The sequence below is a fragment of the Pseudorca crassidens genome, chromosome X (genome assembly GCF_039906515.1).
Source record: "Pseudorca crassidens isolate mPseCra1 chromosome X, mPseCra1.hap1, whole genome shotgun sequence".
Classification (NCBI taxonomy): Eukaryota; Metazoa; Chordata; class Mammalia; order Artiodactyla; family Delphinidae; genus Pseudorca; species Pseudorca crassidens.
In genome coordinates, this window is record NC_090317.1 from 39,334,904 (window position 1) to 39,357,381 (window position 22,478).

At 49.3% G+C, this 22,478-nt stretch overlaps 1 protein-coding gene across 10 annotated transcripts in view; it reads right to left on the minus strand.

Moving 5' to 3' along the window:
- The window catches only part of FRMPD3 (FERM and PDZ domain containing 3), a 139,490-nt gene that overhangs the window by 20,078 nt on the left and 96,934 nt on the right, over nucleotides 1-22,478 (minus strand). For 9 of the 10 annotated variants that reach the window (XM_067722487.1, XM_067722482.1, XM_067722484.1 and 6 more), the window contains 7 exons: nucleotides 21,260-21,391; nucleotides 19,455-19,574; nucleotides 15,877-16,013; nucleotides 15,416-15,542; nucleotides 13,293-13,382; nucleotides 11,281-11,460; nucleotides 3,790-3,934 (listed from right to left, as the gene is read on the minus strand). In XM_067722487.1, the coding sequence (XP_067578588.1) occupies nucleotides 3,790-3,934; nucleotides 11,281-11,460; nucleotides 13,293-13,382; nucleotides 15,416-15,542; nucleotides 15,877-16,013; nucleotides 19,455-19,574; nucleotides 21,260-21,391 (931 nt within the window). Of the gene's footprint in view, nucleotides 1-3,789; nucleotides 3,935-11,280; nucleotides 11,461-13,292; nucleotides 13,383-15,415; nucleotides 15,543-15,876; nucleotides 16,014-19,366; nucleotides 19,575-21,259; nucleotides 21,392-22,478 lie in introns of those variants that run through there. The other variant, XM_067722490.1, reaches the window with a different exon arrangement.

Here is a 22,478-nt window from a genome sequence, read left to right on the forward strand (position 1 = left end):
TGTTGCCTCTCTATACAGTCAATGTAACCACATTGAGTGGGTTCAATTTAGATCATAGTGGCTGTATCTAGGGAACTCTGGGTCAGCTGGGGGAGTAGTATGTAATGACCTCTGTGCCTTAGGTAAGAAGTGCTCTAGGGGAGCACTGAGCCAGGAGCACAAACTATCAGTTCAGGAAGTCTACCCGCAGGCACTGTCCATGGGTCCTCGCCATGTACCCGTGCTAACTCCCTGTGACACAGCTGAACAATCAGCATAGCCAGCCTGGCAATAAGCTGCCATCCGAGGTGGCTCCCATGGGCGTGTCCAATAAGCAGGTGGTGACTTCTCTCAGACAAGATCTGGAAGTCTAACGGTGGCTTCCCTCCCTGCAAGACGGAAACATCTCCCAGCATCAGGTTATCAAGGCCAGGTGATGCGCAGCCTGCCACTCGGTATTGTGATTTGCAGATCCAAGAAGCAGCATGGGGCTGTGTGGAGGAGAAAATGTGCCTGGAAAAGCCCAAATCTCCTCTGGACAGAAGGTTAGAAATGCCAGTAAAGCCAGGTGCGGTAGGCTGATGGCTGGGACAGCATGCCTCTCAGATTGTGAATCTGCTGTAAATTGCTCATCAGCTTTCCCCAAGAGGGATGCCCTAGTCTATCGCTCTGTACTCAGCCACTCGGCAGGCTGACTTAAAAGAAATGCTTGCAAAGAAACAGGACGGTGATCCAAGTAGATCAGCATATATATATGCTCAAATATATATCGCACACACACACACGCACACACACACACACACAGCACGATGTTGACCCAACCAGCTTTCTATTACTTGGCCTTGCTGTATTCTATGGTCCGATGATCATTACTGGTTATAATGACCTAGAAGACTTGGAATACGTTCATGTTCTTTCTGAATCATCATTAAAAAAAAAAAGAGTCTGTTATGTTCAGTCTAGCTTTAGCACTCTGCATGTTGTGGAGTTTTAACTTCATGAAAATCAGTAAGCCACGCATGGGCTATGTAGTAGCCTTTAACCAATATTCAATTCACTAGACCAAACTGTTTTCTAACCATGGGAGAAAATGTAGAGTGAGTTCCTCCAACTGTGGTCCCAGTTGGGGCCCCCAAAGCCTTATTTTCCTGGATTTCCCCAGGACACAAGTGAATTCAAGGCTGGAGAGATGGTAGCTGCCTCTGGATTTCCCACCAGCGGTACAGCTGGAGAAGTGGTATTTGTCTGAGCCTTTCTCAAGCCCAGGTGTTGTTCTGTTGTGTCAGCTGAATTTCCCCTAAATAAATGCAAATGTACTTACTGCATTGACATTATCCCTTTAACCATCTGTCCGTATTCCCCCACTAGATTGTAAGCTCAGTGAGGGCAAGGACCACGTCTGTTACTCATGGCTCTATCCGCAAGGCCTGGCACATAATGAATAATCGAGAAATAGTTGTTGGGTGAATAAATGAAATACCTACTGTGGGGAAACTACTGATAAAGCCTAAGAGGTAATCCCTTCCATCCCACTTCCCCATTTTCCTTTTGTTTTCTCGGTCTCAAAGGAGAGGTGATGCTTTCCCTTTTCCACTTGTGGGTTTAACAGCATCCTTTTGGCCCAGTCGGCTGAGCACTGAGTTGGCTAGCTGGCAGCCAGCGGCTGCAGAGGAACGAGAGTAGAGGGCCGGCCAGAGAGACCAGGCCCTGAGTAGGCTGGAGTTTTGGCCCCCGAGGGAAAAGCCCCGCTGAGGTTGGCAAGATTCCTGTTTCCAATAGGCCTTTGCTAAACAACAGGTAGCACTGGGGCTTCTGTTCTGATATGAAAGTGCGGGCCAATGGAGGAAACCCATCTCAACTTTGTACCAGGGACTGATGGCCCCTCACTGTAACCTGGGCAGAGGTCTCCTCAGTGGTGCCGCTTGCTGTCCCCCTTGCCCGTCCTTGGGGCCATGGGATAAGATGTGCATACCAGCCCCCGACAAGCGGAGCTGTGAGGCTCACCCTGTCCCACTGGCCAAGAGCACTGGGTGGCTGCTGTTGAACCCAGCATCTAACAGTCCCAAATGCCACACATCTGGGCCCCAAGCGTGGACTCAGGGCCTTGGGGAAGTGAAGCACTGCAAACAGCAGGGACACCACCGTGGTCCATGTGGCTCCTGTATGGACAGAGAGGCCTTGTGCTAGAGGCAGCCTGAGCCCCCGTCACTCTGCAGGCCCAAGGAGGCTCTCAGGAATCAGGGAGGGGCTCTAAAGCCATGCCCGTTATTTCTAGAAGTCTCCTTTCCAGGCTGCAACACCTCCAAGAGAAATCGATTTGCCTTTGGAACAGCTTCCCTTTTCCCTTTCTCCCTCTCTATCCTGCTCAGTAAGAGGTATCATTGGGTGTGATGACAGAGAGGAAGACCACAGGGGACACTGACAAAGCTAATGCCGGCCTTGCTTTCCTTTGGCCATCTGAGATTTGATAGTACAGATGGCCACCGCTTCAGAGCTATTCACCTGGAGGCGTGTGGCAGCTCAGCCCCTGGGCTCCTTCTATTCTAAGTCAGTTCCTTTGCTTCTCTATGTGAAGCCTCCTTCATATGCTTTGAGGCCACCTATCCTTTCCCACATCTGTGGTGGATTGCCTTCTAATTCCTGTGGACGTGACGAGATGTAAACGTGGGCCTGTCACGACGTTCGTGATGAAGAGATCATGAGGTGAGAGGGTGGGTGTAGGTACACGGCCCACGGGGTGCTGGTCATCCATCAGGAGTGTGTTTCTAGGGGCTTCCCTGGCGGTCCAGTGGTTAGAACTCCGCGCTTCCACTGCAGGGGGCCCTGCAGGTTCGATCCCTGGTCGGGGAACTAAGATCTTGCAAGCTGTGCAGCATGGCCCCCCACCACCAAAAAAAAAAAAGGAGTGTTTCTACTCTCAAACTCCTCGCTCTAGATCACATGGGACCACGCCGTAAACCAAGACAGCTTTGAAGAGAGAAGAAAGAGTCAAGCAGCAAGGCAAGTGGATGGAGCCATCAGCACGTGAGGAGGGTGACTCCTGGGTGGTCAGTCTCAGCTTCCACCCGTGATGTTTGGGTGCAGGGATGGGGAAAGCCTCGGGTCTAATACGTAGAGTACCTGTTCTTTGGGTCTCCCCCTTCTCCTCCTACTCTGGTTCGGGGCAGCAGCATCTGGACTGGGCCGATTTGTCCTGAGGCCCCTGTTTGTGTCATCACCAGGACAGCCCTGAGGGGTGGCTGTACTGAGTTGCCTAACTGGGAAGCCTTCTGTTTGGGGGCAGCACTTGACCCTGTTTGTTCTCAGTGATCGTCCCCTCCTATCTCCAAGCCTCCTGCTGGATTGCATTCTGGGCCTGCACAGCCTTTCCTATCCCAGCCTTCCATGGCCTCTTACTTCAGGCAGCTCTTTCAATGCCGACTCTGATGGACAAAGAAAGGTTTTAGCTTCAGTTTCCACCTCCACTTTCAACTAAGCCAGAACACCCGTGCATCTCTCTTAGATCACTGTAGCTCTAAAGCTTTGCCTTAGATCCAATGCAATTCTCGAATTGGCTCTACGTATTGCTCGTTTGCTATTTTTATCTTACGTTCCTTGATCAACTAAGACACAAGGTATTGTCACAGGCATCCTTTGTGGGACAGGCCCATCTGAAGGCCAGCTGTCTTTTCCACTGTCTTGTGCCACGTAGGACGCAGTGGTACAGCATGGGCTCCTGGTAAACCAGGCGCTGGCAGAATGGGGTGAGCATTCCATGTCTCCAGGGTCCAAAGGGCCTCTGTTACACTGAAAACCGAGACTCAGCCCTACCTGCCTTGATCATTGGAGGTGGGAGAGGCTGGCTAGCAGGCCTGGAGAAGACCATCTTCCTGGAATCCAGCAGGAGGCGGCAGTACCCCGCAATCAGGCAGGCAAAGTTGGTGGCTTCGGGCCACTCCATCAACAGCACCAGAGGCTGGGGGAGACATGGGAGGAAATGTGAAGACACAGGAAGGAGCGGAGCAGGTGCGTGTCCAACAGAACAACAGCAAAGGCAAGATGACTTGCATAGTTATGAGAACATACTTTCTGAACCCCAAATTAAGGCACATAGCCTGACAAATAATTTCTTCTGATTTGAGAATTCATTTATAGTAAATTCTTACCCAGGTATCAAAACTAAATCAACCTTTAATTACACATTTAATGAACCACTTTTACTGAAAAAGACTAAAATATAACATCACATGACTGCTGTGTGGCTGTTTGGGTTTTTTGGGGCTCAGCAGATGTGCAGGCCTGCCGGGAGAGCAGGGCTGAACCTGGGAGTCTAGGCTAGGTTGGGGAACATCCTTGACAGGAAGTTCCTCAAGTGCACAAGCTATCTCTTGCTCATCGCTATAACCCGTTATGGTACCCAGAACAGCCCCCCGGACATGGACACTCTGGGCAACCTGGTTCTCACTGTGTCTTCTGGGCCACAAAGTCTTTATGGTCTGCAGTCCTGCTCAGACCTTCATGCTCTCCCCCCCGTTTTCCTCTGTTTCCCAAAGTGCTCTCACGATGTTAACTGGTGCTCCTTAAAAGAGTTCCTTGGTCAAATACGTGGTGAAATGCTGAGTTAAACAAAGCTATGCAGATAGTTATACTTATGGGAATTCTCAGATCCTTTAATATATTAACGTGCACTGTGAAACTTCCAGAGGGCTTTAGTATTCCAACTTTTTCCAATTATTTGATGGAAAAATCTATTTTCATAGAACATCTCATGGTAGTAGGGTTGCTTTTTCTGTTTTGTCTTGTTTAACCCACGTTGGAAAATACTAGCATACCCTGTTGACTTCTGTTCCTGACCGTAAATCAGTCAAATTAATCTTGGCGTTAGCTAGTTGACTGCTTCAGAGACCTGGCAACGATATACCCAAAAAATCAGTACCTTTTTAAGAAACCTTCCCAATATCTGCATTGTAATTTTATGGTTTGAAAATAAATCTGGGTCAGACTGAGGTCAGCCATGAGAGTATTCTCCCTGCCATAGGGCAGTGGCCTCCAGATAAAGACCACTGAAGACTGGCTGAAGAGGGAGCCATGGGGTCATGGGGCATCTCGTCTTTTGAGGGTTCCCAGACCAGGCATTAAGAGCTAAAAGAATTAAGAGCAGGGAATGAGTCTCTTCTCTGACTAGTGAGGGGTGAGGAGTGAGGTGAGGGGTGATTAGGGCCCCCACTAGGGTACTGGCAGTAAAAAGGGACATAATGAAGACTTGATGGAACTTGGTCACCAACTAGACTAGCCTTCTTTGGCTGGATCATCACCTTGGGAACAATTCTGAATCCAAACCAGCTCAGCTTTTAGCTAAAGTTGTACCAGTTTTCTTTGCTATTTCTCAGGATCCTGACACATAGCTTGAGTTGAATATTTTCAGCTCATATAGACCAGGGGTTGGCAAACTTTTTCTGCAAAGGGCTAGATCGTAAATATTTTAGGCCGTGTGGGACACACGGGCTGTGTTGCAAGACCTCTGCTATTGTAGTGTGAGAAAAGCCATAGATCATCTGTAAGCTAAACAAATGGATGTGACGGTATTCTAAGAAAACTGTTTCCAGAAATAAGCAGTGGCGGGTCAGGTTTGGTTCATGGGCCATAGTTTGCCACCTGATCTAAGAGAAAAGCTTCTTTCCAGTTAAATACAATTGTCTGTATTCATTTTCACACCTTTCAGCTTGTTTCATTTGTCAACAGTGATCTCCTTGTCCACTGGAAATTCTTCTCTTGGCTTCTGTTTCTGTGAGGTGACACTGTGCTCTGGTTCTATAATCTCTGACCACCTCCATCTCTTCTTGTGCAACCTCCCCACCCGATGTCCCAGGCTCAGTGCTCAGCCCTCAGTTCTCCACGAGGGCATCAACTTTCACTTTTGAGCTGGGGATCCCAAAGTCACCATCTCTAGTCTATTTCCCCCTTGAACTCTTCCTATCTCAGAGCTCGTACAGTGCTGGGTCTATATCGTACAATCTCGTGCTGGATCGAATCCTCTCTTGAGTTGTTTAATATTGTTCATCCAATTCTACAGCACGCCACGGTAAGGCATTCGGATTCTGCCCCACAGGCAATGAGTTAGCGATGCTCCTATGGAACTCATTCAATACCATCAGGAAAAAAAAGGAACCATCCATACTCGGAAGAGCAATGTCTCCTTTCTCCAGTGAGAAAGGGACCAGGGATGAGATGTTACCTTTGGGTCACCATTTGGAAGGGGCAGAGGGGATGTCTGTACCTCCAGTTAATGCATGCTTCTTAATCACAACAGAATGGTCAACTCTGGGTACAACAAAGTAGAGACAGAAGGGGAATAGAATGGGGGTGGGGGAGAATAAGATGCCCTTCCTTTCTGCCTCACCCCCTACCACCAATGACAGAGGTTTGGGTATGGATAGCTGCTACCGCCATTACTATGAGGTCCCAAGACCTGCTAAGCTGGCCTCCAGAGCGTTCACAGACATCAGGCCGTCCCTGCTGCCACTGCTTTATTTCGGACCCTCAACATCTTCCTCCAAGGCCAAAACTTCTCAAGGTATATGTGAATGGGTCACAAGTGTGCTGAGATCCTGAGCCCCTCGGCTTCTGGGTCCTGTTGCCTCTGGCCACAGGGTGCCTCATCTGTTTATTCCAGTGGGTCGTACAAATTGTGGCATTTTCATGATATGGAAAAGGTGGGGACACACTAACCTCAAGACCTTCAGTAGCCTCCTGATCGGCCTCTCTGCTTCTAGGCTCTACCCACTTCACCTCCATATTGCTGCCTGAGTGTCTTCCTAAAACACAACTCTCACTTAAAATCTTTAATAGCACATCACCTAAAACCCACTGCCTTCCAACATCACACAAAGCCTCTTGTGACCCAACCTATAGCTCCAAGCATATCTCCCACTAACTCTGCCCTCCTCCCGCCACCGTCCCTCACCGTATGCTCCAGCAACACCACCTCATTTACAGGGTGCTAGAGAGGCCTTGTCGTTTTACCCATTCATACCTTAACCTATGTTGTTCCCTCTGACTGAAATGCTCCCGTGCCCCACTCTGTCCACCCAGCAAGCTGCTACGCACTGGCTAGATGGCTCATGGACCACGCGACCCGTTGGGATGTGCAGCTGTGCATCCCAGAATGGGGCCAACGCAGGTCCTGCCCTCGTGGAGTTTATGAACCATCAGGAAATAAGACATAAATGAAGGGAATTTCCTGGCGGTCCAGTGGTTAGGACTCAGCGCTTTCACTGTGGTGGCCTGGGTTCAATCCCTGGTCGGAGAACTGAGATCCCACAAGCCTCGTGGTGTGGCCAAAAAAAAAAAAAAAAAACAAAGACATAAATGAAATAATCACACAGAGGAATATGATTGCAAGGTATGATAAGCACTATGAAGGAAAAGTAGAGAGACCTACCAGAACACAGAATACCCTGGACTGGGGGATGGGTGGATGGGTGGGTGTGAATGTGTACATGTGTGACTACTTTGGTTTCAGAAGCTGGAGGGAGCTTCTTTGAGGAAATGGCATTGGCTGACAAACAGAATGAGAGACCACTGGACCAAAGCACAGGCTGACTGGCTGGCTGACTGATGGAGAGACTGATAGACTAGCTGGCTGCAGAGTAGCCTGACTCGCTGATGTCCTTGCTGACGAGCTGTCTGCAGGACAGGCACAATGCCTCCCAGCCTGACATCCTGACTGGTTAGCCGCCTGGCTGGCTGGTCTGCTGGCCGATGGACAGATCGGAGGCTGAGTGCCTAACTGGCTGATGGACTTAACTGTCTGCCTTCAATTTCCCCTCTTCTCTCTTACCCGCAATACAGCCCAATGTCGGTAATAAAACAGCATGAAGGCAAAACCTTGTGCCCAGAGAGGGCCGAACACAGCCCGAACTGGTTCAGCACAGCACATCAGCAGCCTCTCGTCTGCATCCACCCACAGCCCACTGGGTCCCAGCACCGGCCAAATGCAGCTGGCAAAAGGGACACAGAAGCAATTTTTGCCAGCAGGGGTAAAAATCAAATCAAAGGCAGGCAAGCAAAGAGACTGGATAGGTTTTCTTAGAAACCTTCAGAAACAACATTTTATTTTAAATAGAATTTTAATGATCATGACGTCTAATGTAATGCTTGTCCCGACAGAAAGCACGAGAGCAATGAGGCTCAAACACGAGAAGAGGAGACACACTGGACCGCAAGAGATCCCTTGGGACTTTCCTTTGATGGTTTACTTTCCCCCCTTACGGGCTCCTGTGGTAATGGGGTATGGTAGTGGCCCAGAGCTGTCTCATTCCCAGACTGTGCTGTCTCCTGAAGAAAGATATTTGCATACTACCTCACGTTTGCCCCACTAAGAGCAAGTAAGCTGAGTGAAAACTGTAATTAAATATGCCCAGGCCATCTTCAAATGGAAAAGGAGAATGGAGTTGGCGGCATGGCCAGCCCTGAGAAGGTACAGCAGGCATTAATTTGACATGCTCTAGCCCCATCTCCTTCCTGGGGTGCCCTGGGAGCTCAAACACAGCCAGCACTTTGGGATGCCAGCTAGGGAGGGGACTGGCTTTGGGGTAGCCTTACCTCATGCTAGCATCCCTGAAAACAGGGAAACAAAATCGGAATCCAGGGGTCTGGAGGAGTAAGTGTACAAGATGACGGTCCTTGAGTCCCAGGGGACCGGTACCTTTGAGTTCTTGCCTCCACAGCACTCACTCAGCAAAGTGCAACCTTCTCGTAGCCCCCTCCATGCACCAACACGATGTCCTGTTTATCCTGCGACGTAGGCTCTCACCTCTTCACCCACCCACGATTTGGACCGTCCGTGTGCTGCGTGCGCAGCACTGTCGTTCAGTGCACTCAGGATATAGGCAGCAGGCAGTAAGGGTTACGTATGACTTATGCTTTGTGTGTGCAAGACAGGAATGTGTAAGGGGATACGCGTGCACTCTTAGTGATTCTACGTTTCATCCTCACTCTTTCTTTTCCATTACCACTGCTATTCCTCCAGCTCAGGCCCTGCCCTTGTCACTTCACACCTGCACTAGCACTACGATCCCCTCCCCGCCTCCCTGGCTTGGCACTAGCCTTGCAGACAACCATCTGGTACATTGGTCCCAGTCAGCTTCCATCCTGTCACTCCTCTCTTCAAGGGCCTACGGTGGATTCCCACTAGGATTCTCAATTCCTCAGACTGGCCTTCGAAGCTTTTCACCAGCTTCTTCTGCCCACTGCCAATCTCTCTCCAATCTCTTTTCTCGTTATTCTCCTCTCCAGTCAAGCAACTATGCTTATCGACCTGCACATATGGCTTACTTATTTCTGTGCTTACTCTCTTCCTGTGAACACATCCCACTTCTCCCTGCTAATCCATGCCTATCACTTCAAGATCCAGCTTCAAATACCCTCTTGTGGGAAGCCAGTTCTGGTTAACCCCTTCCTCTTCTTTTGTTCCATGTTCCACACCACACTTACCTACAAAATTTTACTTCATATGAACTTCTCCTCATTGCTGTTTTGCTTCGGAAAAATAACAGGTCTCGTTTGTTGACTACTTACTCTGTGTCAGGCAGTGTCCTAAGACGTTTTACCTACATTTTCTCATTTAATCCTGAACGACAACCTATGGAGGAAGGCACTCCATTTTGCAGTTGAGGAAATCAGGGTTCACAGAAGTTAAGACACCTTTTCAAGGCCACACAGCTAGGAAGTGGTAGAGCTGGGATTTGAACCTGGTCTGTCTGATTCCAGAACTCCATACATGTTCCAATGTGGTGTGATTAAGGCAGGTCATGTGCCTTTGTGAGTCTCCCCACTAAGAGCGAGACCCCTCCTGGGCAGCATTCATGCCCACAACTGTGGCCAGATCACTCCTAGAAATGAGAATAGTGTTCCTCACTCAGGCAACATCCACTGACCCTGCTTGGGCTGGTTCCTCCCAGAGCTTTGGACCCAGAGGTCAGTGGTTCTCAAACCTGGCTGTACTACAGAATCACCTGGGAAGTGAAAAAGAAATAAATCCTGACGCTCAGGCTGTACCCTGACCAATTAAATCACAATCTCTGGGAGTAGGGTCCAGTCATCTGTATTTTTTAAAAGCTCTCAAGGAAATTCTATTGCGTAGCCAACATTGAGAATCACTCGTAGAACATAGGAGACTTGGTTGGAAAGGTGTTTCTAGTTTTAAACCCTTTTTATTTCTCAGGAAGCCATATCTCCCCTGCATGTCTTGTCTTTCCTCCCACGCTTCCCTACCTGTCCGTTTGGCTTTTTACCCAGCAACATCTGAGGAGGGCAGCAATCATTGGTTGAGGAAGTGGCCACAAGCCAATGAAATATCAGCTCCGGCCAGGTTCCTAAACCAATGGGAAGCCTGTGAATCACAGGTGGAAAACTCAACATATTAAAGCTTCCTGGGTTTCACAAAGACACAAATAAATAATTTGCTCTTTTAGAAAGAGCAAACGTTCCACCTGTTAATCTGCTAACAATATCTCCCCCCGGGAAATCCTTTAAGAAAGGAAACTTGCACCTCCTCTAAGAGCATCCGCCAGCTGGCAGGCCGGCCTTCCGCCACCCACACTGGTCACTGGGTGTTGAAACAGGAGAGCCATGGAGGAGGCGGCTGACCACGGCTGTCAGACTCTGCACAGGCGACAGCTGCTTGCCAGTCTGAACGAGCTGATCTATGGGAAAGGTTCTAAGATTCGAGAAGAGCCAGACCCTGGGAGGTGAAATGGGGACGAGGTTCTGCCTGCTCCCTGTCTCCCCAGGCCCCCTTGGTTCTGTCCACATACTCAGACACCCTCTCATCCATGGATCCAAGTGTGCACGCCTACGGCAGAGCTCCCTAACTGGCATGCACATATCCCTTCAGCCTCAGGGGCAGCCAGGCGGGGCCTGGGGTGGCCAGAGTCCCCGGGGCTGGTCCATTTAACCCAGTGTCCTGCATGAATATAATTTTCTCTGTGTGCTGTGACACGAGAAAGATTGGGAAGCAATGGCCTGGGAGGTAGCTCCGAGTTCCCCAATCCCCCTGCCCATTGCTGAAAACCTGTCACAGGTTGATCAGACACTTTCTAGCCTTCCCTAGCACCGCCTGATCTTAATATGGGGTCAAGACGGTGTCCCAGAGGGTTGAGAACAGAAAGAAAGATGAGCCCCCAAAGGCCCAGGGTCTGAACCACTTCAGAATCACTGAACCTCACCTAATGGGTTGACACTCTGTTTCTCAAGTTTACTTCTTCCTCTGTTCCCAAGGCCTGTTCCTGGGAAGAAGTAGCCCCTCGAAGCCGCGCTTACCTTGGCATCCATGATGCTGGTCTCCACCCGGGCCACGCCCTGGTTCTCCCGGAACAGCTGGATCTTGCTGATCTTGCTGAACTCGGACAGCACAGTGGTGAGGTTGGTTTTGAGGTCAATAACATGGCTGATGCCGTGACGGGGTCCCACTAGGAGGGTGGTGGCCGACTGCTTCTCATCCTGGTGCCCCAGCGTGGTGGGCAGCATTCAAAGAAAGAAGGGCAGAGGAAGTGAGGAGAGGAGGCGGGAGGAGGAAACAGAAAACAGGCGTTGGACCGGTTCTGCTGGAAGGTCTGGAAACATCTGGAGCTCAGTGCCAGGGCCAGAGGACAACCTCGAAGGGAAAATGGTCTGGGATGCCCCTGTTCTCAGGCCAGGGCCCCAGATCATCGGTCCAAATGGACACATTAGCCTCAGCAGAAGGGAGAGTGAAGAGGGCAGCAGCAGGGCTGGTTCTAGCAAAATCGTCAAATAGGTGAGGTTTATTTTGGCGCCTTGGAAGCACCCTCTTCCTACCAAGCCCCAGGGATTTTCCATTTGTTGCCTCAGGCCACTCAAGGCTCCCACCTGGTGCTCTGTCTGAACAGGTGACATCCTGTGTTTGGTCTTTACCCTCCCTCACCAACAGCCACTTGAACTTGCACTTCTCACCTGGTGCTAAAAGCTGAAGTGACAAAGTAACTCTGCCCAAGGTGTCAAAGGTTGACTGGGCGCTTAATGACTGGAGGAGTGGAGGGGGACCTCCCTCCCTAAGAAGATATTTGCCCTTTAATAGGCATTACAGCAGTCTTACCCCAGAGGAATGACCTATAAGAATTTCAGCACTGGGCTTTCCGTAATCCTCAAATCCCAGTATGTAAGTGGCCACCTCTGCGCCTGATGGACTGGATTCCCTTAAGTGGTCGTGATAGGCTCCTTGACGCCATCAAGCCTGAGCCCTCTGCCGGCCCATTCCCTGGCATTAGCATCATTCCCGAGGAACCTATTCCATCTGCTCTAGACGCTTCGGTAAGCGGCTTTCCATCAGTTGCCCCACGAGCATGACAGCGTGTTCCCCAGAGCGTGACAAGCACCTGGATCCAGTCAGCAAGATGATTTGAATTTCCTTTCACCGAGGCTCACTAGGGTAAACTAGCCTGGGGCACAGTCTTAGGGGGACCACTTGTGCCCCACTGGAGAGGAGCGGTGCTATAGTGAAGGCCCTGGCAGGGAGGGGGGACGTCTGGGCTAGGGGATTGAGGGAATATGGGTAAGAGCAATGAAACAGGGCAGGGGTCGGCAAACTCTGGCCCACAGGCCAAATCCAGCCCTCTGCCAGTTTTTGTCCAGCTCACGGACTAAGAATGGTTTTATACATTTTTAAATGCTTGGAAAAAATTCAAAAGAACCGTATTTTGTGACATGTGAAAATCACATGAAATTCACATTTCAGTGTCCCGTAAACAAAGAGATATTGGAACACAGCCAGGCCCATGTGTCTATGCGTTGTCGACGGCTGCTTTCATGCTGCAACGGCCGGGCTGAGTAGTTGCGACAGGGACCTTCATGGCCTGCCGGCCAGGCCTAAACTATTCACTTATCTGGCCCTTTATAAAAAAAGCTTGCTAACCTCTGAAATTGAGAAAAGGGGGCACAAAAGAGCCTAGAGGGATACTGTTAACAAATATAGCCTCCTACTTTACATTTTATCTTTTCTTTTTGTCCGCATCGCGAGGCTTGCGGGATCTTAATTCCCCAACCAGGGATCGAACCCAGGCCCTGGGCAGTAACAGCGTGGAGTCCTAGTCACTGGACCGCCGGGGAATTCCTGAAATTTTTTATTTTATTTTTTTGCCTCCTACTTTCACCATTTTACCAGAGGCGGGACCAGAACACCACGGGAGGGAAGAGGGAGAAGAAGGAGGAAGAGGACAGAGCATGCCACCTGAAAGATCTAATGGAGTCTCTCCTGTCCCCCCAGCCAAGGACAAGCGCCCCCGAAGGGTTCCCTCCCCCTCGCTGCCCTCACTGACCAGGCCCACAGTGTTGAACAAAACGCCCGTGAACGTCGGAAGTTCATTCAGAATTCGAAGATACTGGAGTTTGGCCTGAATTGCAGAGCCCTGTGGAAACAACCGACTCAGAAATATGAGAAACTTGAGGTGCACAGGAAAAGCAAACCCATGTTCGCAGGAAGGAGGGTCAACAGCTTAGGACAGGCACTAGTCAGACCAGTCAGAAAGCCCCACTGTGGGACACTCGGGAGAACCACAGGAAGGTTCCAGTTTGGACAGCTCTTGCCAGACTCTAGCATCCCATCTCCCTTCCTAAACCCTCCTCCTATCCCCTGATCTTCATTCCTGAAGAATCCAGCTTACTCATTTTGTTCCTCGGTTAATTTCGACGCCTTTCCCCAACTCCAACACCCCACGACATCTATACCTCTCTCCTGAGATCCCTGATGGCCACTAGGTACTGGCCCTCCCCAACTGGGGGTCGCACTCAGTACCTTTATCCTGAGCACCTCTAAGTCCCGAGCCTGCTCTTCCTCTGACAGAAAAGTCTCCATCAGTGGTACCCGCATCCCCCGGGCACTTGAGCCAGAAACCTGTGAGTCACACTGGACTCTTCCCTCAGCCTCTCACCTGAGGGCCACCAGTCACCAGATCATCTTGATTCTACCTCCTAAGTCCCTCTCCACCCTACCCATCCCTCTTCTCTAGCCCCGTGATCATTGCCTGGATGTCCCCCACTTGCATCACGGTGGCAGCCGGGTTACCTTCAGTACTAACACTCCTTTCCCTCCATCCCTCCACATTTTCAGTTACAGGGAACAGCCTAAAACATAATCACACCACTGGCCGCTTAAAGCCTTCAGTGGCTCCATGCTGCCTACAGGGTGAAGGATAACCCCTTTCCACGGCACACGAGGCCCTCCGTGAACAGGTTCCTGCCAACCTCTTTGGCCTCCTCTCTTGCCCGCACCCCACTCAGGCAGCTTCCTTGAACCCTCCGCACTGGTTTCTGCTGCTCTCTTTGGATCTCCCTGCCTGGGAAAGTATTCCTCCCCGCAACTCATCTAGACAAACTTCTATCTGTCCTTTAACACCCAACTCTGGCATCAAATGCACCGACTCCTGGCCTTTTCCATCTCCTCCAGGCTGCGCTGGCTGCTGTTCCTCCGCGCTTCCAGGGCACCTGCACTGGTCGCACTGTGTTGTGACTGCCTCTTGTTTCCCCACCAGCCTGTGCCTGACTTGAGGGCAGAGACCGGGCCTTCTTCATCTTTGTATCTCCAGCCCAAGCACTGGGGGTGGGGGGCGCTCAGAAAAAGTGTTTGCTGAGGAGATGGTTGGGAGCCCTGAAGCTCTCAGCTGGGAAGAAAACAATCTGATTAAATATGCACAGCAAAGTAGGAATGGCTTAACTCTCGGGGGAAATCTGCATCTTAAAAGAGAAGCTAGTTGGTAATGCAGGGAATCTGGCATGGGTGGAATATAAGGGGGCAACTGTGTCCAGTGTCTCCATCTGCATGTGGATTCTGGTGCCCCTCACCACCCGCCTGCCTCCTAGGCAAGCAGACTGAGCCTTGCAAGCCTGAGAAGGGCCTGCGGGGTTGGGAAGGCAGGGAGTGGGAAAGCGCGGGAGAGCACAGCAGTGACCTGAGTCCTCCACCCGCCACCCGGCGACCCATTCTCCAGGTCAGGCCTTGCCCCATGGGGCTGGGCTTTTATCTCCCAGAATTCCCTGTACCAGGGCTGATGAATTAGAAAGCTGATGAGGGACAGAGCAGTTGTTTCCACGGGAAACATGTCTCCCCAGGGTCCAGTGCTGTCCACACCACAAGTGCTTCATCAGCACTGACTAAATGGGTGGAACGACCCAAGAATATTCTCCTCCTGCACCTTTGTCCCTTTGCTTTGAGGACCCTGGGCTCTCCCAGTTACTTGCCACTGAGCAGTCTCTGGGGGTGTCTCAGGCTTGGGGAAAACCCCTCTCCACAATCATGCCCCATATCTGGCCAAGCTAGATGTGTATCCAAGTCAAAAACAGTGGGGAGGGTTCCCCAGAAGACCACACCTGCTGGGAAACCACACAGGAGTCCCCCATGGCCACTAGTGCCCGAGCAGGATGCCCGGTGGCCTACTCTGGATACCTTGGTGCTGCTGGAAGGATGTGTTTGGTGCGCCTTCAGCTGCTGAGAGAGAGATTTCCGGAGGTTCTTCTCTTTGATGCCCTGTAGGAGGGAGGGGGGAAGAAAGGGTTCCAGGCCCCACTCCTTCCTAAAAGCAGAAGAAAAGTAAGAAATTAGAGAGACAAGGTGAGACAGAGAAAGCAAAATGGTAAGACAGAAACTAGCTGAAATCTGAGACAGAGATGGAGGAATGGAGATTAGGAGAGAGAGACAGAGAGGGGCTGGAGGCAGGCGAGTAACATTGGCCACAGTTCTCTAGTAGAAGCTGTAGCCCAAGGGCATCCTGGTCTAGGTGTGAGGAATTCCAATTCTCACTCCCATCCCAGGCCCACATTCCTAAAACGCAGAGCACAGCTCAACCACTGCAACTTCTCCCTACACAGCTATTTGCCCCCATCCGGAAGGGCCCTGGCGCAACTCACTCCACATTCTTGAGTGAGATCTTCTGACTAGGTCGAGTAGCTGAGACAGTGATATAGATGTGGAGGGCAGCAAGGCCCAAAAGCATCTCTGGCTTGGAGTCCATTCCAAAGCGTTCTCGGATGACATCGTTCCGACTCTGTGAGAGAGGGCAGTCCAAACCCGTCAGTTAAAGGAGACGTTCCCTCCCCACCCCCCACCCCACCCCACCCCACGGACTCCCTTATATCCTAGAAAAAACTCGTGGTGTAAGTAAGCATCCTAGATCAAGCGGAAGAGGAAGATTCTGCCCTTGGGGAAGAGGTAACAGAGGAACCTCAGGTCTCAGAGACACTATTTGCTTCATTCAGCGGATACTGGACAGCCCCCTTCTCAGTGACTGGTACACACAATGGCAAGGCACAAATGGTCAGAACATCTAGGGCGCTGCAAAAGTGAGACATGGCAACACTCCCTTTCTTTCCTCCTGTTACAAGAGACCTTTCTGCCTTTTCTCTGGGGCCTATACTCACCGCCCCCCAGCCCCAGCCATCGGAGGCTCCTCTACCAGCTCAGATGGGAACAAAGGAAGAGAGACACTGGGAGGGATTCTCTACAGGTCTCTGGCCCAGAAGCCCACAGTGAGAGATGGATTGCAGGGATGGGGCAGATATTCTTTCCTTGGGGTCTGCAGATCAAAGCAGTGATGAGTCAGTCTTCCCTATGCTATCCTAAAAAGGGTCTCCTGGAACTACTGGCCAAAGGTATGACAAACCCTAAACCCTGAAGGTCAGAATCCCAGCTATCAAGGATTCAGCCTTGGTTAGACCAGTTGCCCATTGTGCTGAGGTGAAACCAGGATGAGCTAAGAGACTAGAGAGCCACAGTGGTATCACTACAGCATAGGAGAGAGTGTAAAAGGAATACTCCATCAGTGATCATCTATGCAGAAAATCCAATGGAATCTACAAAAAAAAAAAAAACTACTAGAACTAATGAGTTAGCAAGGTTGCAGGATATAAGATCAATATACAAAACCAACTGTATTTCTACATGCTTGCAACAATCAGAAATTAAAGTTAAAATCGAAACCATTTACAATAGCATCAAAAAACGAAATAATTAAGGATAAATCTGTCAAAACATGTGAAAGACCTGTACATTGAAAAGTAGAAAACACTGCTGAGAAAAATTAGAGAAGACCTAAATAGATATATATTGTGTTCATGGGTTGGAAGACTCAAACCAATGTATAGATTCAACACAATCTCAATCAGAATCACGGCAGGTTTTTGGTAGAAATTAACAAACTAATTCTAAAATTCACATAGAAATGCAAAGGACCTAGAATGGCCAAAACAACTTTGAAAAAGAACAAAGTTGGAGAACACACACTACCTGATTTTAAGACTTAATATAAAGCTACAGTAATCAAACGAGTGTGATGTTGGCATAAAGATAGACACATAGATCAATGGAATAGAATGGAGAGTTCAGTAATGACCCACACATATACAGGCAACTGATTTTTCACAAAGGCACAAAGGCAACTACATGGAGAAAGGATGGTCTTTTCAATCAATGGTGCTGGAACAATTGGATATCCATATGGAAAAAAGAAGAACTTTGGTCAATACTTTGTACCACATATAAAAGTTAACTCAAAATGGACCACAGACTTAAATGTAGAACCTAAAATGATAACACTTCTAGAAAAAACTAAGAGCAAAATCTTTGTGACCTTGGATTAGGCAAAGACTTCTTAGATATGACATCAGAAGCACAAGCCATAAAAGAACAAATCGACAAATTGGACTTCATCAGAATTCAAACTTCTGCTCTGTGAAAGACACTCTTTGGAGACTGAAAAGACAAGTTAGAGACTGGGAGAAAATAACTGCAAATAACATACAAATGACTTGTATCCAGAATACACAAATAACTCTCAAAACTCCATAATAAGTAAACAAACAACCCCAATTTAAAAAGTGGGCAAAAGAGTTGAATAGACACTTCACCAAAAAAGCTGTATGATGACAAGGAGGCACACGAAAAGGTGTTCAACATCATTAGTCATGAGGGAAATGCAAATGAAAACCAGAATGAGATACCCCTGCATGCTATTAGAATGACGGAAACTTCAAAAATACTGCTAACACCAAGTGCTGGTGAGGATGTGGAGAAACTGGGACTCTAACACACGGCTGGCGCTTACATAAAATGGTACAGCCACCTTGGAAAACAGCACTGGAGTTTCTTCAAGAAATTAAAGAAAGATAGATCTACCGTATGAATCAAGCCATTCCATTCTTAGGTATTTACCCAAGAGAAAAGAAAGCATATGTCATACAAAGACTTGTACATGAATGTTCATGGAAGTTTTATTTGTAGTAGCCAAAACATGGAGACAACCCAAATGTCCATCAGCAGGTGAACTGTAAACAAATTTTTATACATCCATACGATAGAACACTACTCAACGATGAAAAGGAATGAACTACTGATACACACAACAACACGGGTGGACCTCAAAACCATTATGCTGAGTGAAAGAAGTGAGATCAAAATAAGTGTTCACACCGTATGATTTCATTTGTATAAAACTGTAGAAAACGCAAAGTAATCTGCAGTGACAGAAAGCAGGTCGGTGGCCGCCTGGAGATGGGAGTATGAATTACAAAGGAGCCTGGGGAGGCTTTTGGGGGTGTTGGATGTGTTTAATATCTTGAGTGCGGTGATGGTTTCGTGGATATAAACATATGTCAAAACTTATCACACTGCCATTTTAAATACGTGCAGTTTGCCGTGCGTCAATTAGACCTCACTAAAGCTGTTCAGTATAGAAAAGGAATACAGCTGAACACATCATCACAGAGGGGAGAGAGAGGGTGGACAAGGTCCTGTCACCAAATTCCAAACTATCTGAACTAAACATCCATCTCTGCACCCAGCAAACATCCACTCATCTTTCAAGGCTAACAGCACGCATGCATCACTTCCTCTGTGAAGCCTGCATCGTGCTCCTCCCAGGGAGAGTTGGCAAATTGCTTCCTGAGTGCCCCTACTGACATTGTACCCTGCCATCCTCATGGTGCGTGCCTGTCACACTGCCTTTATTTGTGCACATATCTGCCTATGAGCTCTAGCGATCTAGGATAGTTCTTTGACCACCTTGATTGTCAGCACCTAGCACAGGGCCTGGCCCAGAGGAAGTGCTCAGCAAACGTTTCTGGATGAACTGAACTGGGAACCATCTCCTTAGTGGAGCTCGGGATTGGGGATTGGGACCTCCTGTTACTCAAATGCACTTGTTAAACCGGGGTATGCTGTGAAGATGCCAGAGTTACTGGGGTTGCTTCCTCCTGAAAACTGATAAGATCTGTCTAGACAAACAGACAAGACTTGGAGCCAGAGCCAGCTCAGGTTGCCAGGCCAACCAACTTGACCATGGCCTACGGTGGTAGCAGAAAATAAGAGAGCCTTCAGAGCTACCTGAAGGTTGGAAAAACTTACATAGCGACTTCATTGTGATGGCAGAACAGCCTGCCAGCTTGTTTGTCCATTGGTCTGTCTGTCTGTGTATCCCCAAGCCAGACTCTACCTGGATGTAGAGGTACTCGAAAGCAGCAGGATCCCGACGCAGCAGCTCCACCGGGTCTTTGGGAAAGAAACTTATCCGGAAGAGGCATTTCATTCCATGATAGTGTGTCCGCTGCACTACCTGAATCCCAGGGGTGAGAGGTGGGAGGAAAAGAGAGCTGGGATCAGTGGCTGGGTGCCAGGAGTCAGCTCGGCGGCTCTTCAAGGCAGGGCCTGGCTGATCCCAATTACCACTGGGGAAAGTGATGAGGAGCTAAGTCTTTTCTGCCCTTCTGACCCAAAGTGACTAGAATTTTCGAACCACTTATCCACGACTTGGCCTTTATCAACAACCTAAGGCCCAGGACATGAGGTAGGAAGCAAGGGCTCCTGGCAACTTCTCTGACTCTTCTTGCTGCGGGGCTAATGCCTTTGCCTTGCAGAGGGGCTCAGCCTCAAGCAAAGGAAGTTGCTTATGAGAAAGCAAATCAAAGACTTAAAATCCCATTTGGAGGTGTAGCTGAAACAAGCTGGCAATATACCAGTAACTGCTGAAGCTGGGATAGGTAATGAGGGTTCATTATCCAATTCCTTCTACTTTGGTGTATATTTGAGATTTTTTTGTAATAAAAATGCTTAAAAATCCCATTTGGAACAAGAGACCAGTTGGATCCACAAGGCCCCTTGAGGGGTGGGGAGGCGCTTAGGCATCCCTCCAGGCAGGACACCCACCTTTCCTTCACAGGTGGGAACCTGTGAGTCTCTGAAGTGCATCTGGCTGAGAGCTAAACTTGAAGAATTCTTCTTTCCTAAATCCTTTCATTTTTGCGTGTCTGATTTCAGCTTTTGTTTCGCTTCCTTCAGACATTTCTTCCCAGCCGTCTCTCTCCAACTCCTTCCCTCCCTCCCTGGGAATATATTTTTTTTGAAGCAACTGAGAAATTATTTATTTATTTGGCCGCGGCACGCGGCATGTGGGATCTTAGTTCCCTGACCGGGGATTGAACCCCCGTCCCCTGTATTGGAGGCGCGGAGTCTCAACGACTGGACCACCAGGGAAGGAAGTCTCCACTCCCTGGGAACACTGATTGGCCCTGGTTGCCTCTCTTGCTCTCCATGGTGCATCACCACTGGTAAAATACTATCGAGCAATCCTGGATTTCCTTGGCCTTCTTCCAGAGGCTGGGAAGATAAGACACTTTCTCCTACTCTACTTTGGAACTTGACACGGGTGACATGCTGTCTATGCTTGGTCGCACCCAGCCCGTTCCCAGCCCACGTGTGTCCTAGCCTCAGAGGTCTCACTAGACTCCACTCGCTCATCCTTCCATATTACAGCCTTCACCCTGAAGGTAAAGTTTCCCCTCGCAGGAGGAAAAGTCTAGCAGGACCTCCAGGAGACAGTGGAGTTGACACTGCTCAATTCAGTCTTGCACGCGGTAAATCACCACCCCATGCTTTCCCCACTAGTGACCGCCAAGACTAACAACTGTCATGCCTTTCTTAGGTCACAAGAGACATTTTACAGAGTTTTTTTTTGGCTGTGCTGTGTGGCTTGTGGGATCTTAGTCCCCTGACCAGGGATTGAACCCGGGCCCTTGGCAGTGAAAGCACAGAGTCCTAACCACTGGACCTCCAGGGAATTCCCAAGAGACATTTGAAAAGGCCTCTGTGGGTGGGTCATAAAGATCTTGATTGAGAATTGGGACTTCTGGGAGCTGGCTGAGCGTATCATGATGAATTTTCCAGAAGGAGAGTACCTGGTGGCCTCTTCTCTACTAAAGGCCATCTGCAAAGCTATCAGGCCAGGACAAAGGAGTTACTTACATAAGCCAGGGGCTGCTTGTCCTGGAGAAGCAGGAACTTGTGGTTCTGTTCTGGCCCGGCATATTCAAGGACAAGGGCAAAGTGCTCAATGTACCTCAGGGAAAGCCGGTCCTGTAATGTCACCATGACATCCTGTGGAAGACAAAAGAGCCTTGAGAGAGAGATCCCTTCCAGCTCTAAGATACTCTAAGCAGGACAGGACCCAAAATGGGAGACGGGGACTGAACATCCAGAAAGATAGTCCTGGGGAGAAGGCTGAGGCTGGGAAAGTGGGCCAGACAGAGACACTGGCCTTTATGGTAGCCCAGGCATGGCGCTCCAGGATGAGGAGAATGACCCAGGAGTGCTGTTCAGAGGCCTGGGCCCTGGGGAACACCACAGGTGCAGGGGGTGGAGGGAGGTATTTCTGAACTTGGCCGGGCCAGGCATATGGCAAAAGAAGGTCATGGTCCTTCCTCCCCCCCTCTCTCCTTTCATTCAACAAATTGTCTCCTGAGTGTGTCCTAAGTGCCAGGCACTGTGTTGGTTCTTCCCTCAGCTTCTCACATGAGTCAGAACGTTCACTCTGGTTTGTCCGGCAACTTAGGAATTAACAAAAGCCAAAGCCACAATTACATGATTAAAAAGTAGACGATTTCTGGATTCATAACCTAAATTGAATGACTGGAGTTACTGGCAAAATGTTCATCTTTGATTTAGCTGGCTTTGAGAGACGATCAATTTAGCAACTTGAAAAATGCATCCACGCAGAGGAACAATGTCATGTGTTTTATGTACAGTCATGAATTTGACTACTTCTGCACTCTGCTCCGCTGCCCTACTCTTGATATTAGGGTGTCTGGAAGCAGATCCATGGGGGCTGCCCACATGTCAGTTTTGAGACTTCTACCATCTATTTGCTGTGGCTTCAGCATACACTGGCTTCCAGCGTGTGTGTTCGTAGAATCGGCATCGCTCAGCCCCCGAAGGCTGGAAAGAAGCAGGCTTGGGAATGCGAAGCTCCCTTCCAGCCAGGGTTGCCAAACAAGCCCCTCAGTGAACATTGACAGCTGTTTAGCTATTCAAATGTTAGGCTGGAAATTGGTGGGTACTTGAGAATATCTCTTTGTATTATCCAAGTAGTCACAGAGGCGCCAGTGTTGCTGAAGTGCTGGCAGGGAGAGATGAGATTTTCTCTGCAGTTCGGCTGCTTTGGGACTGTGGACGGCCAAGCTGGTGA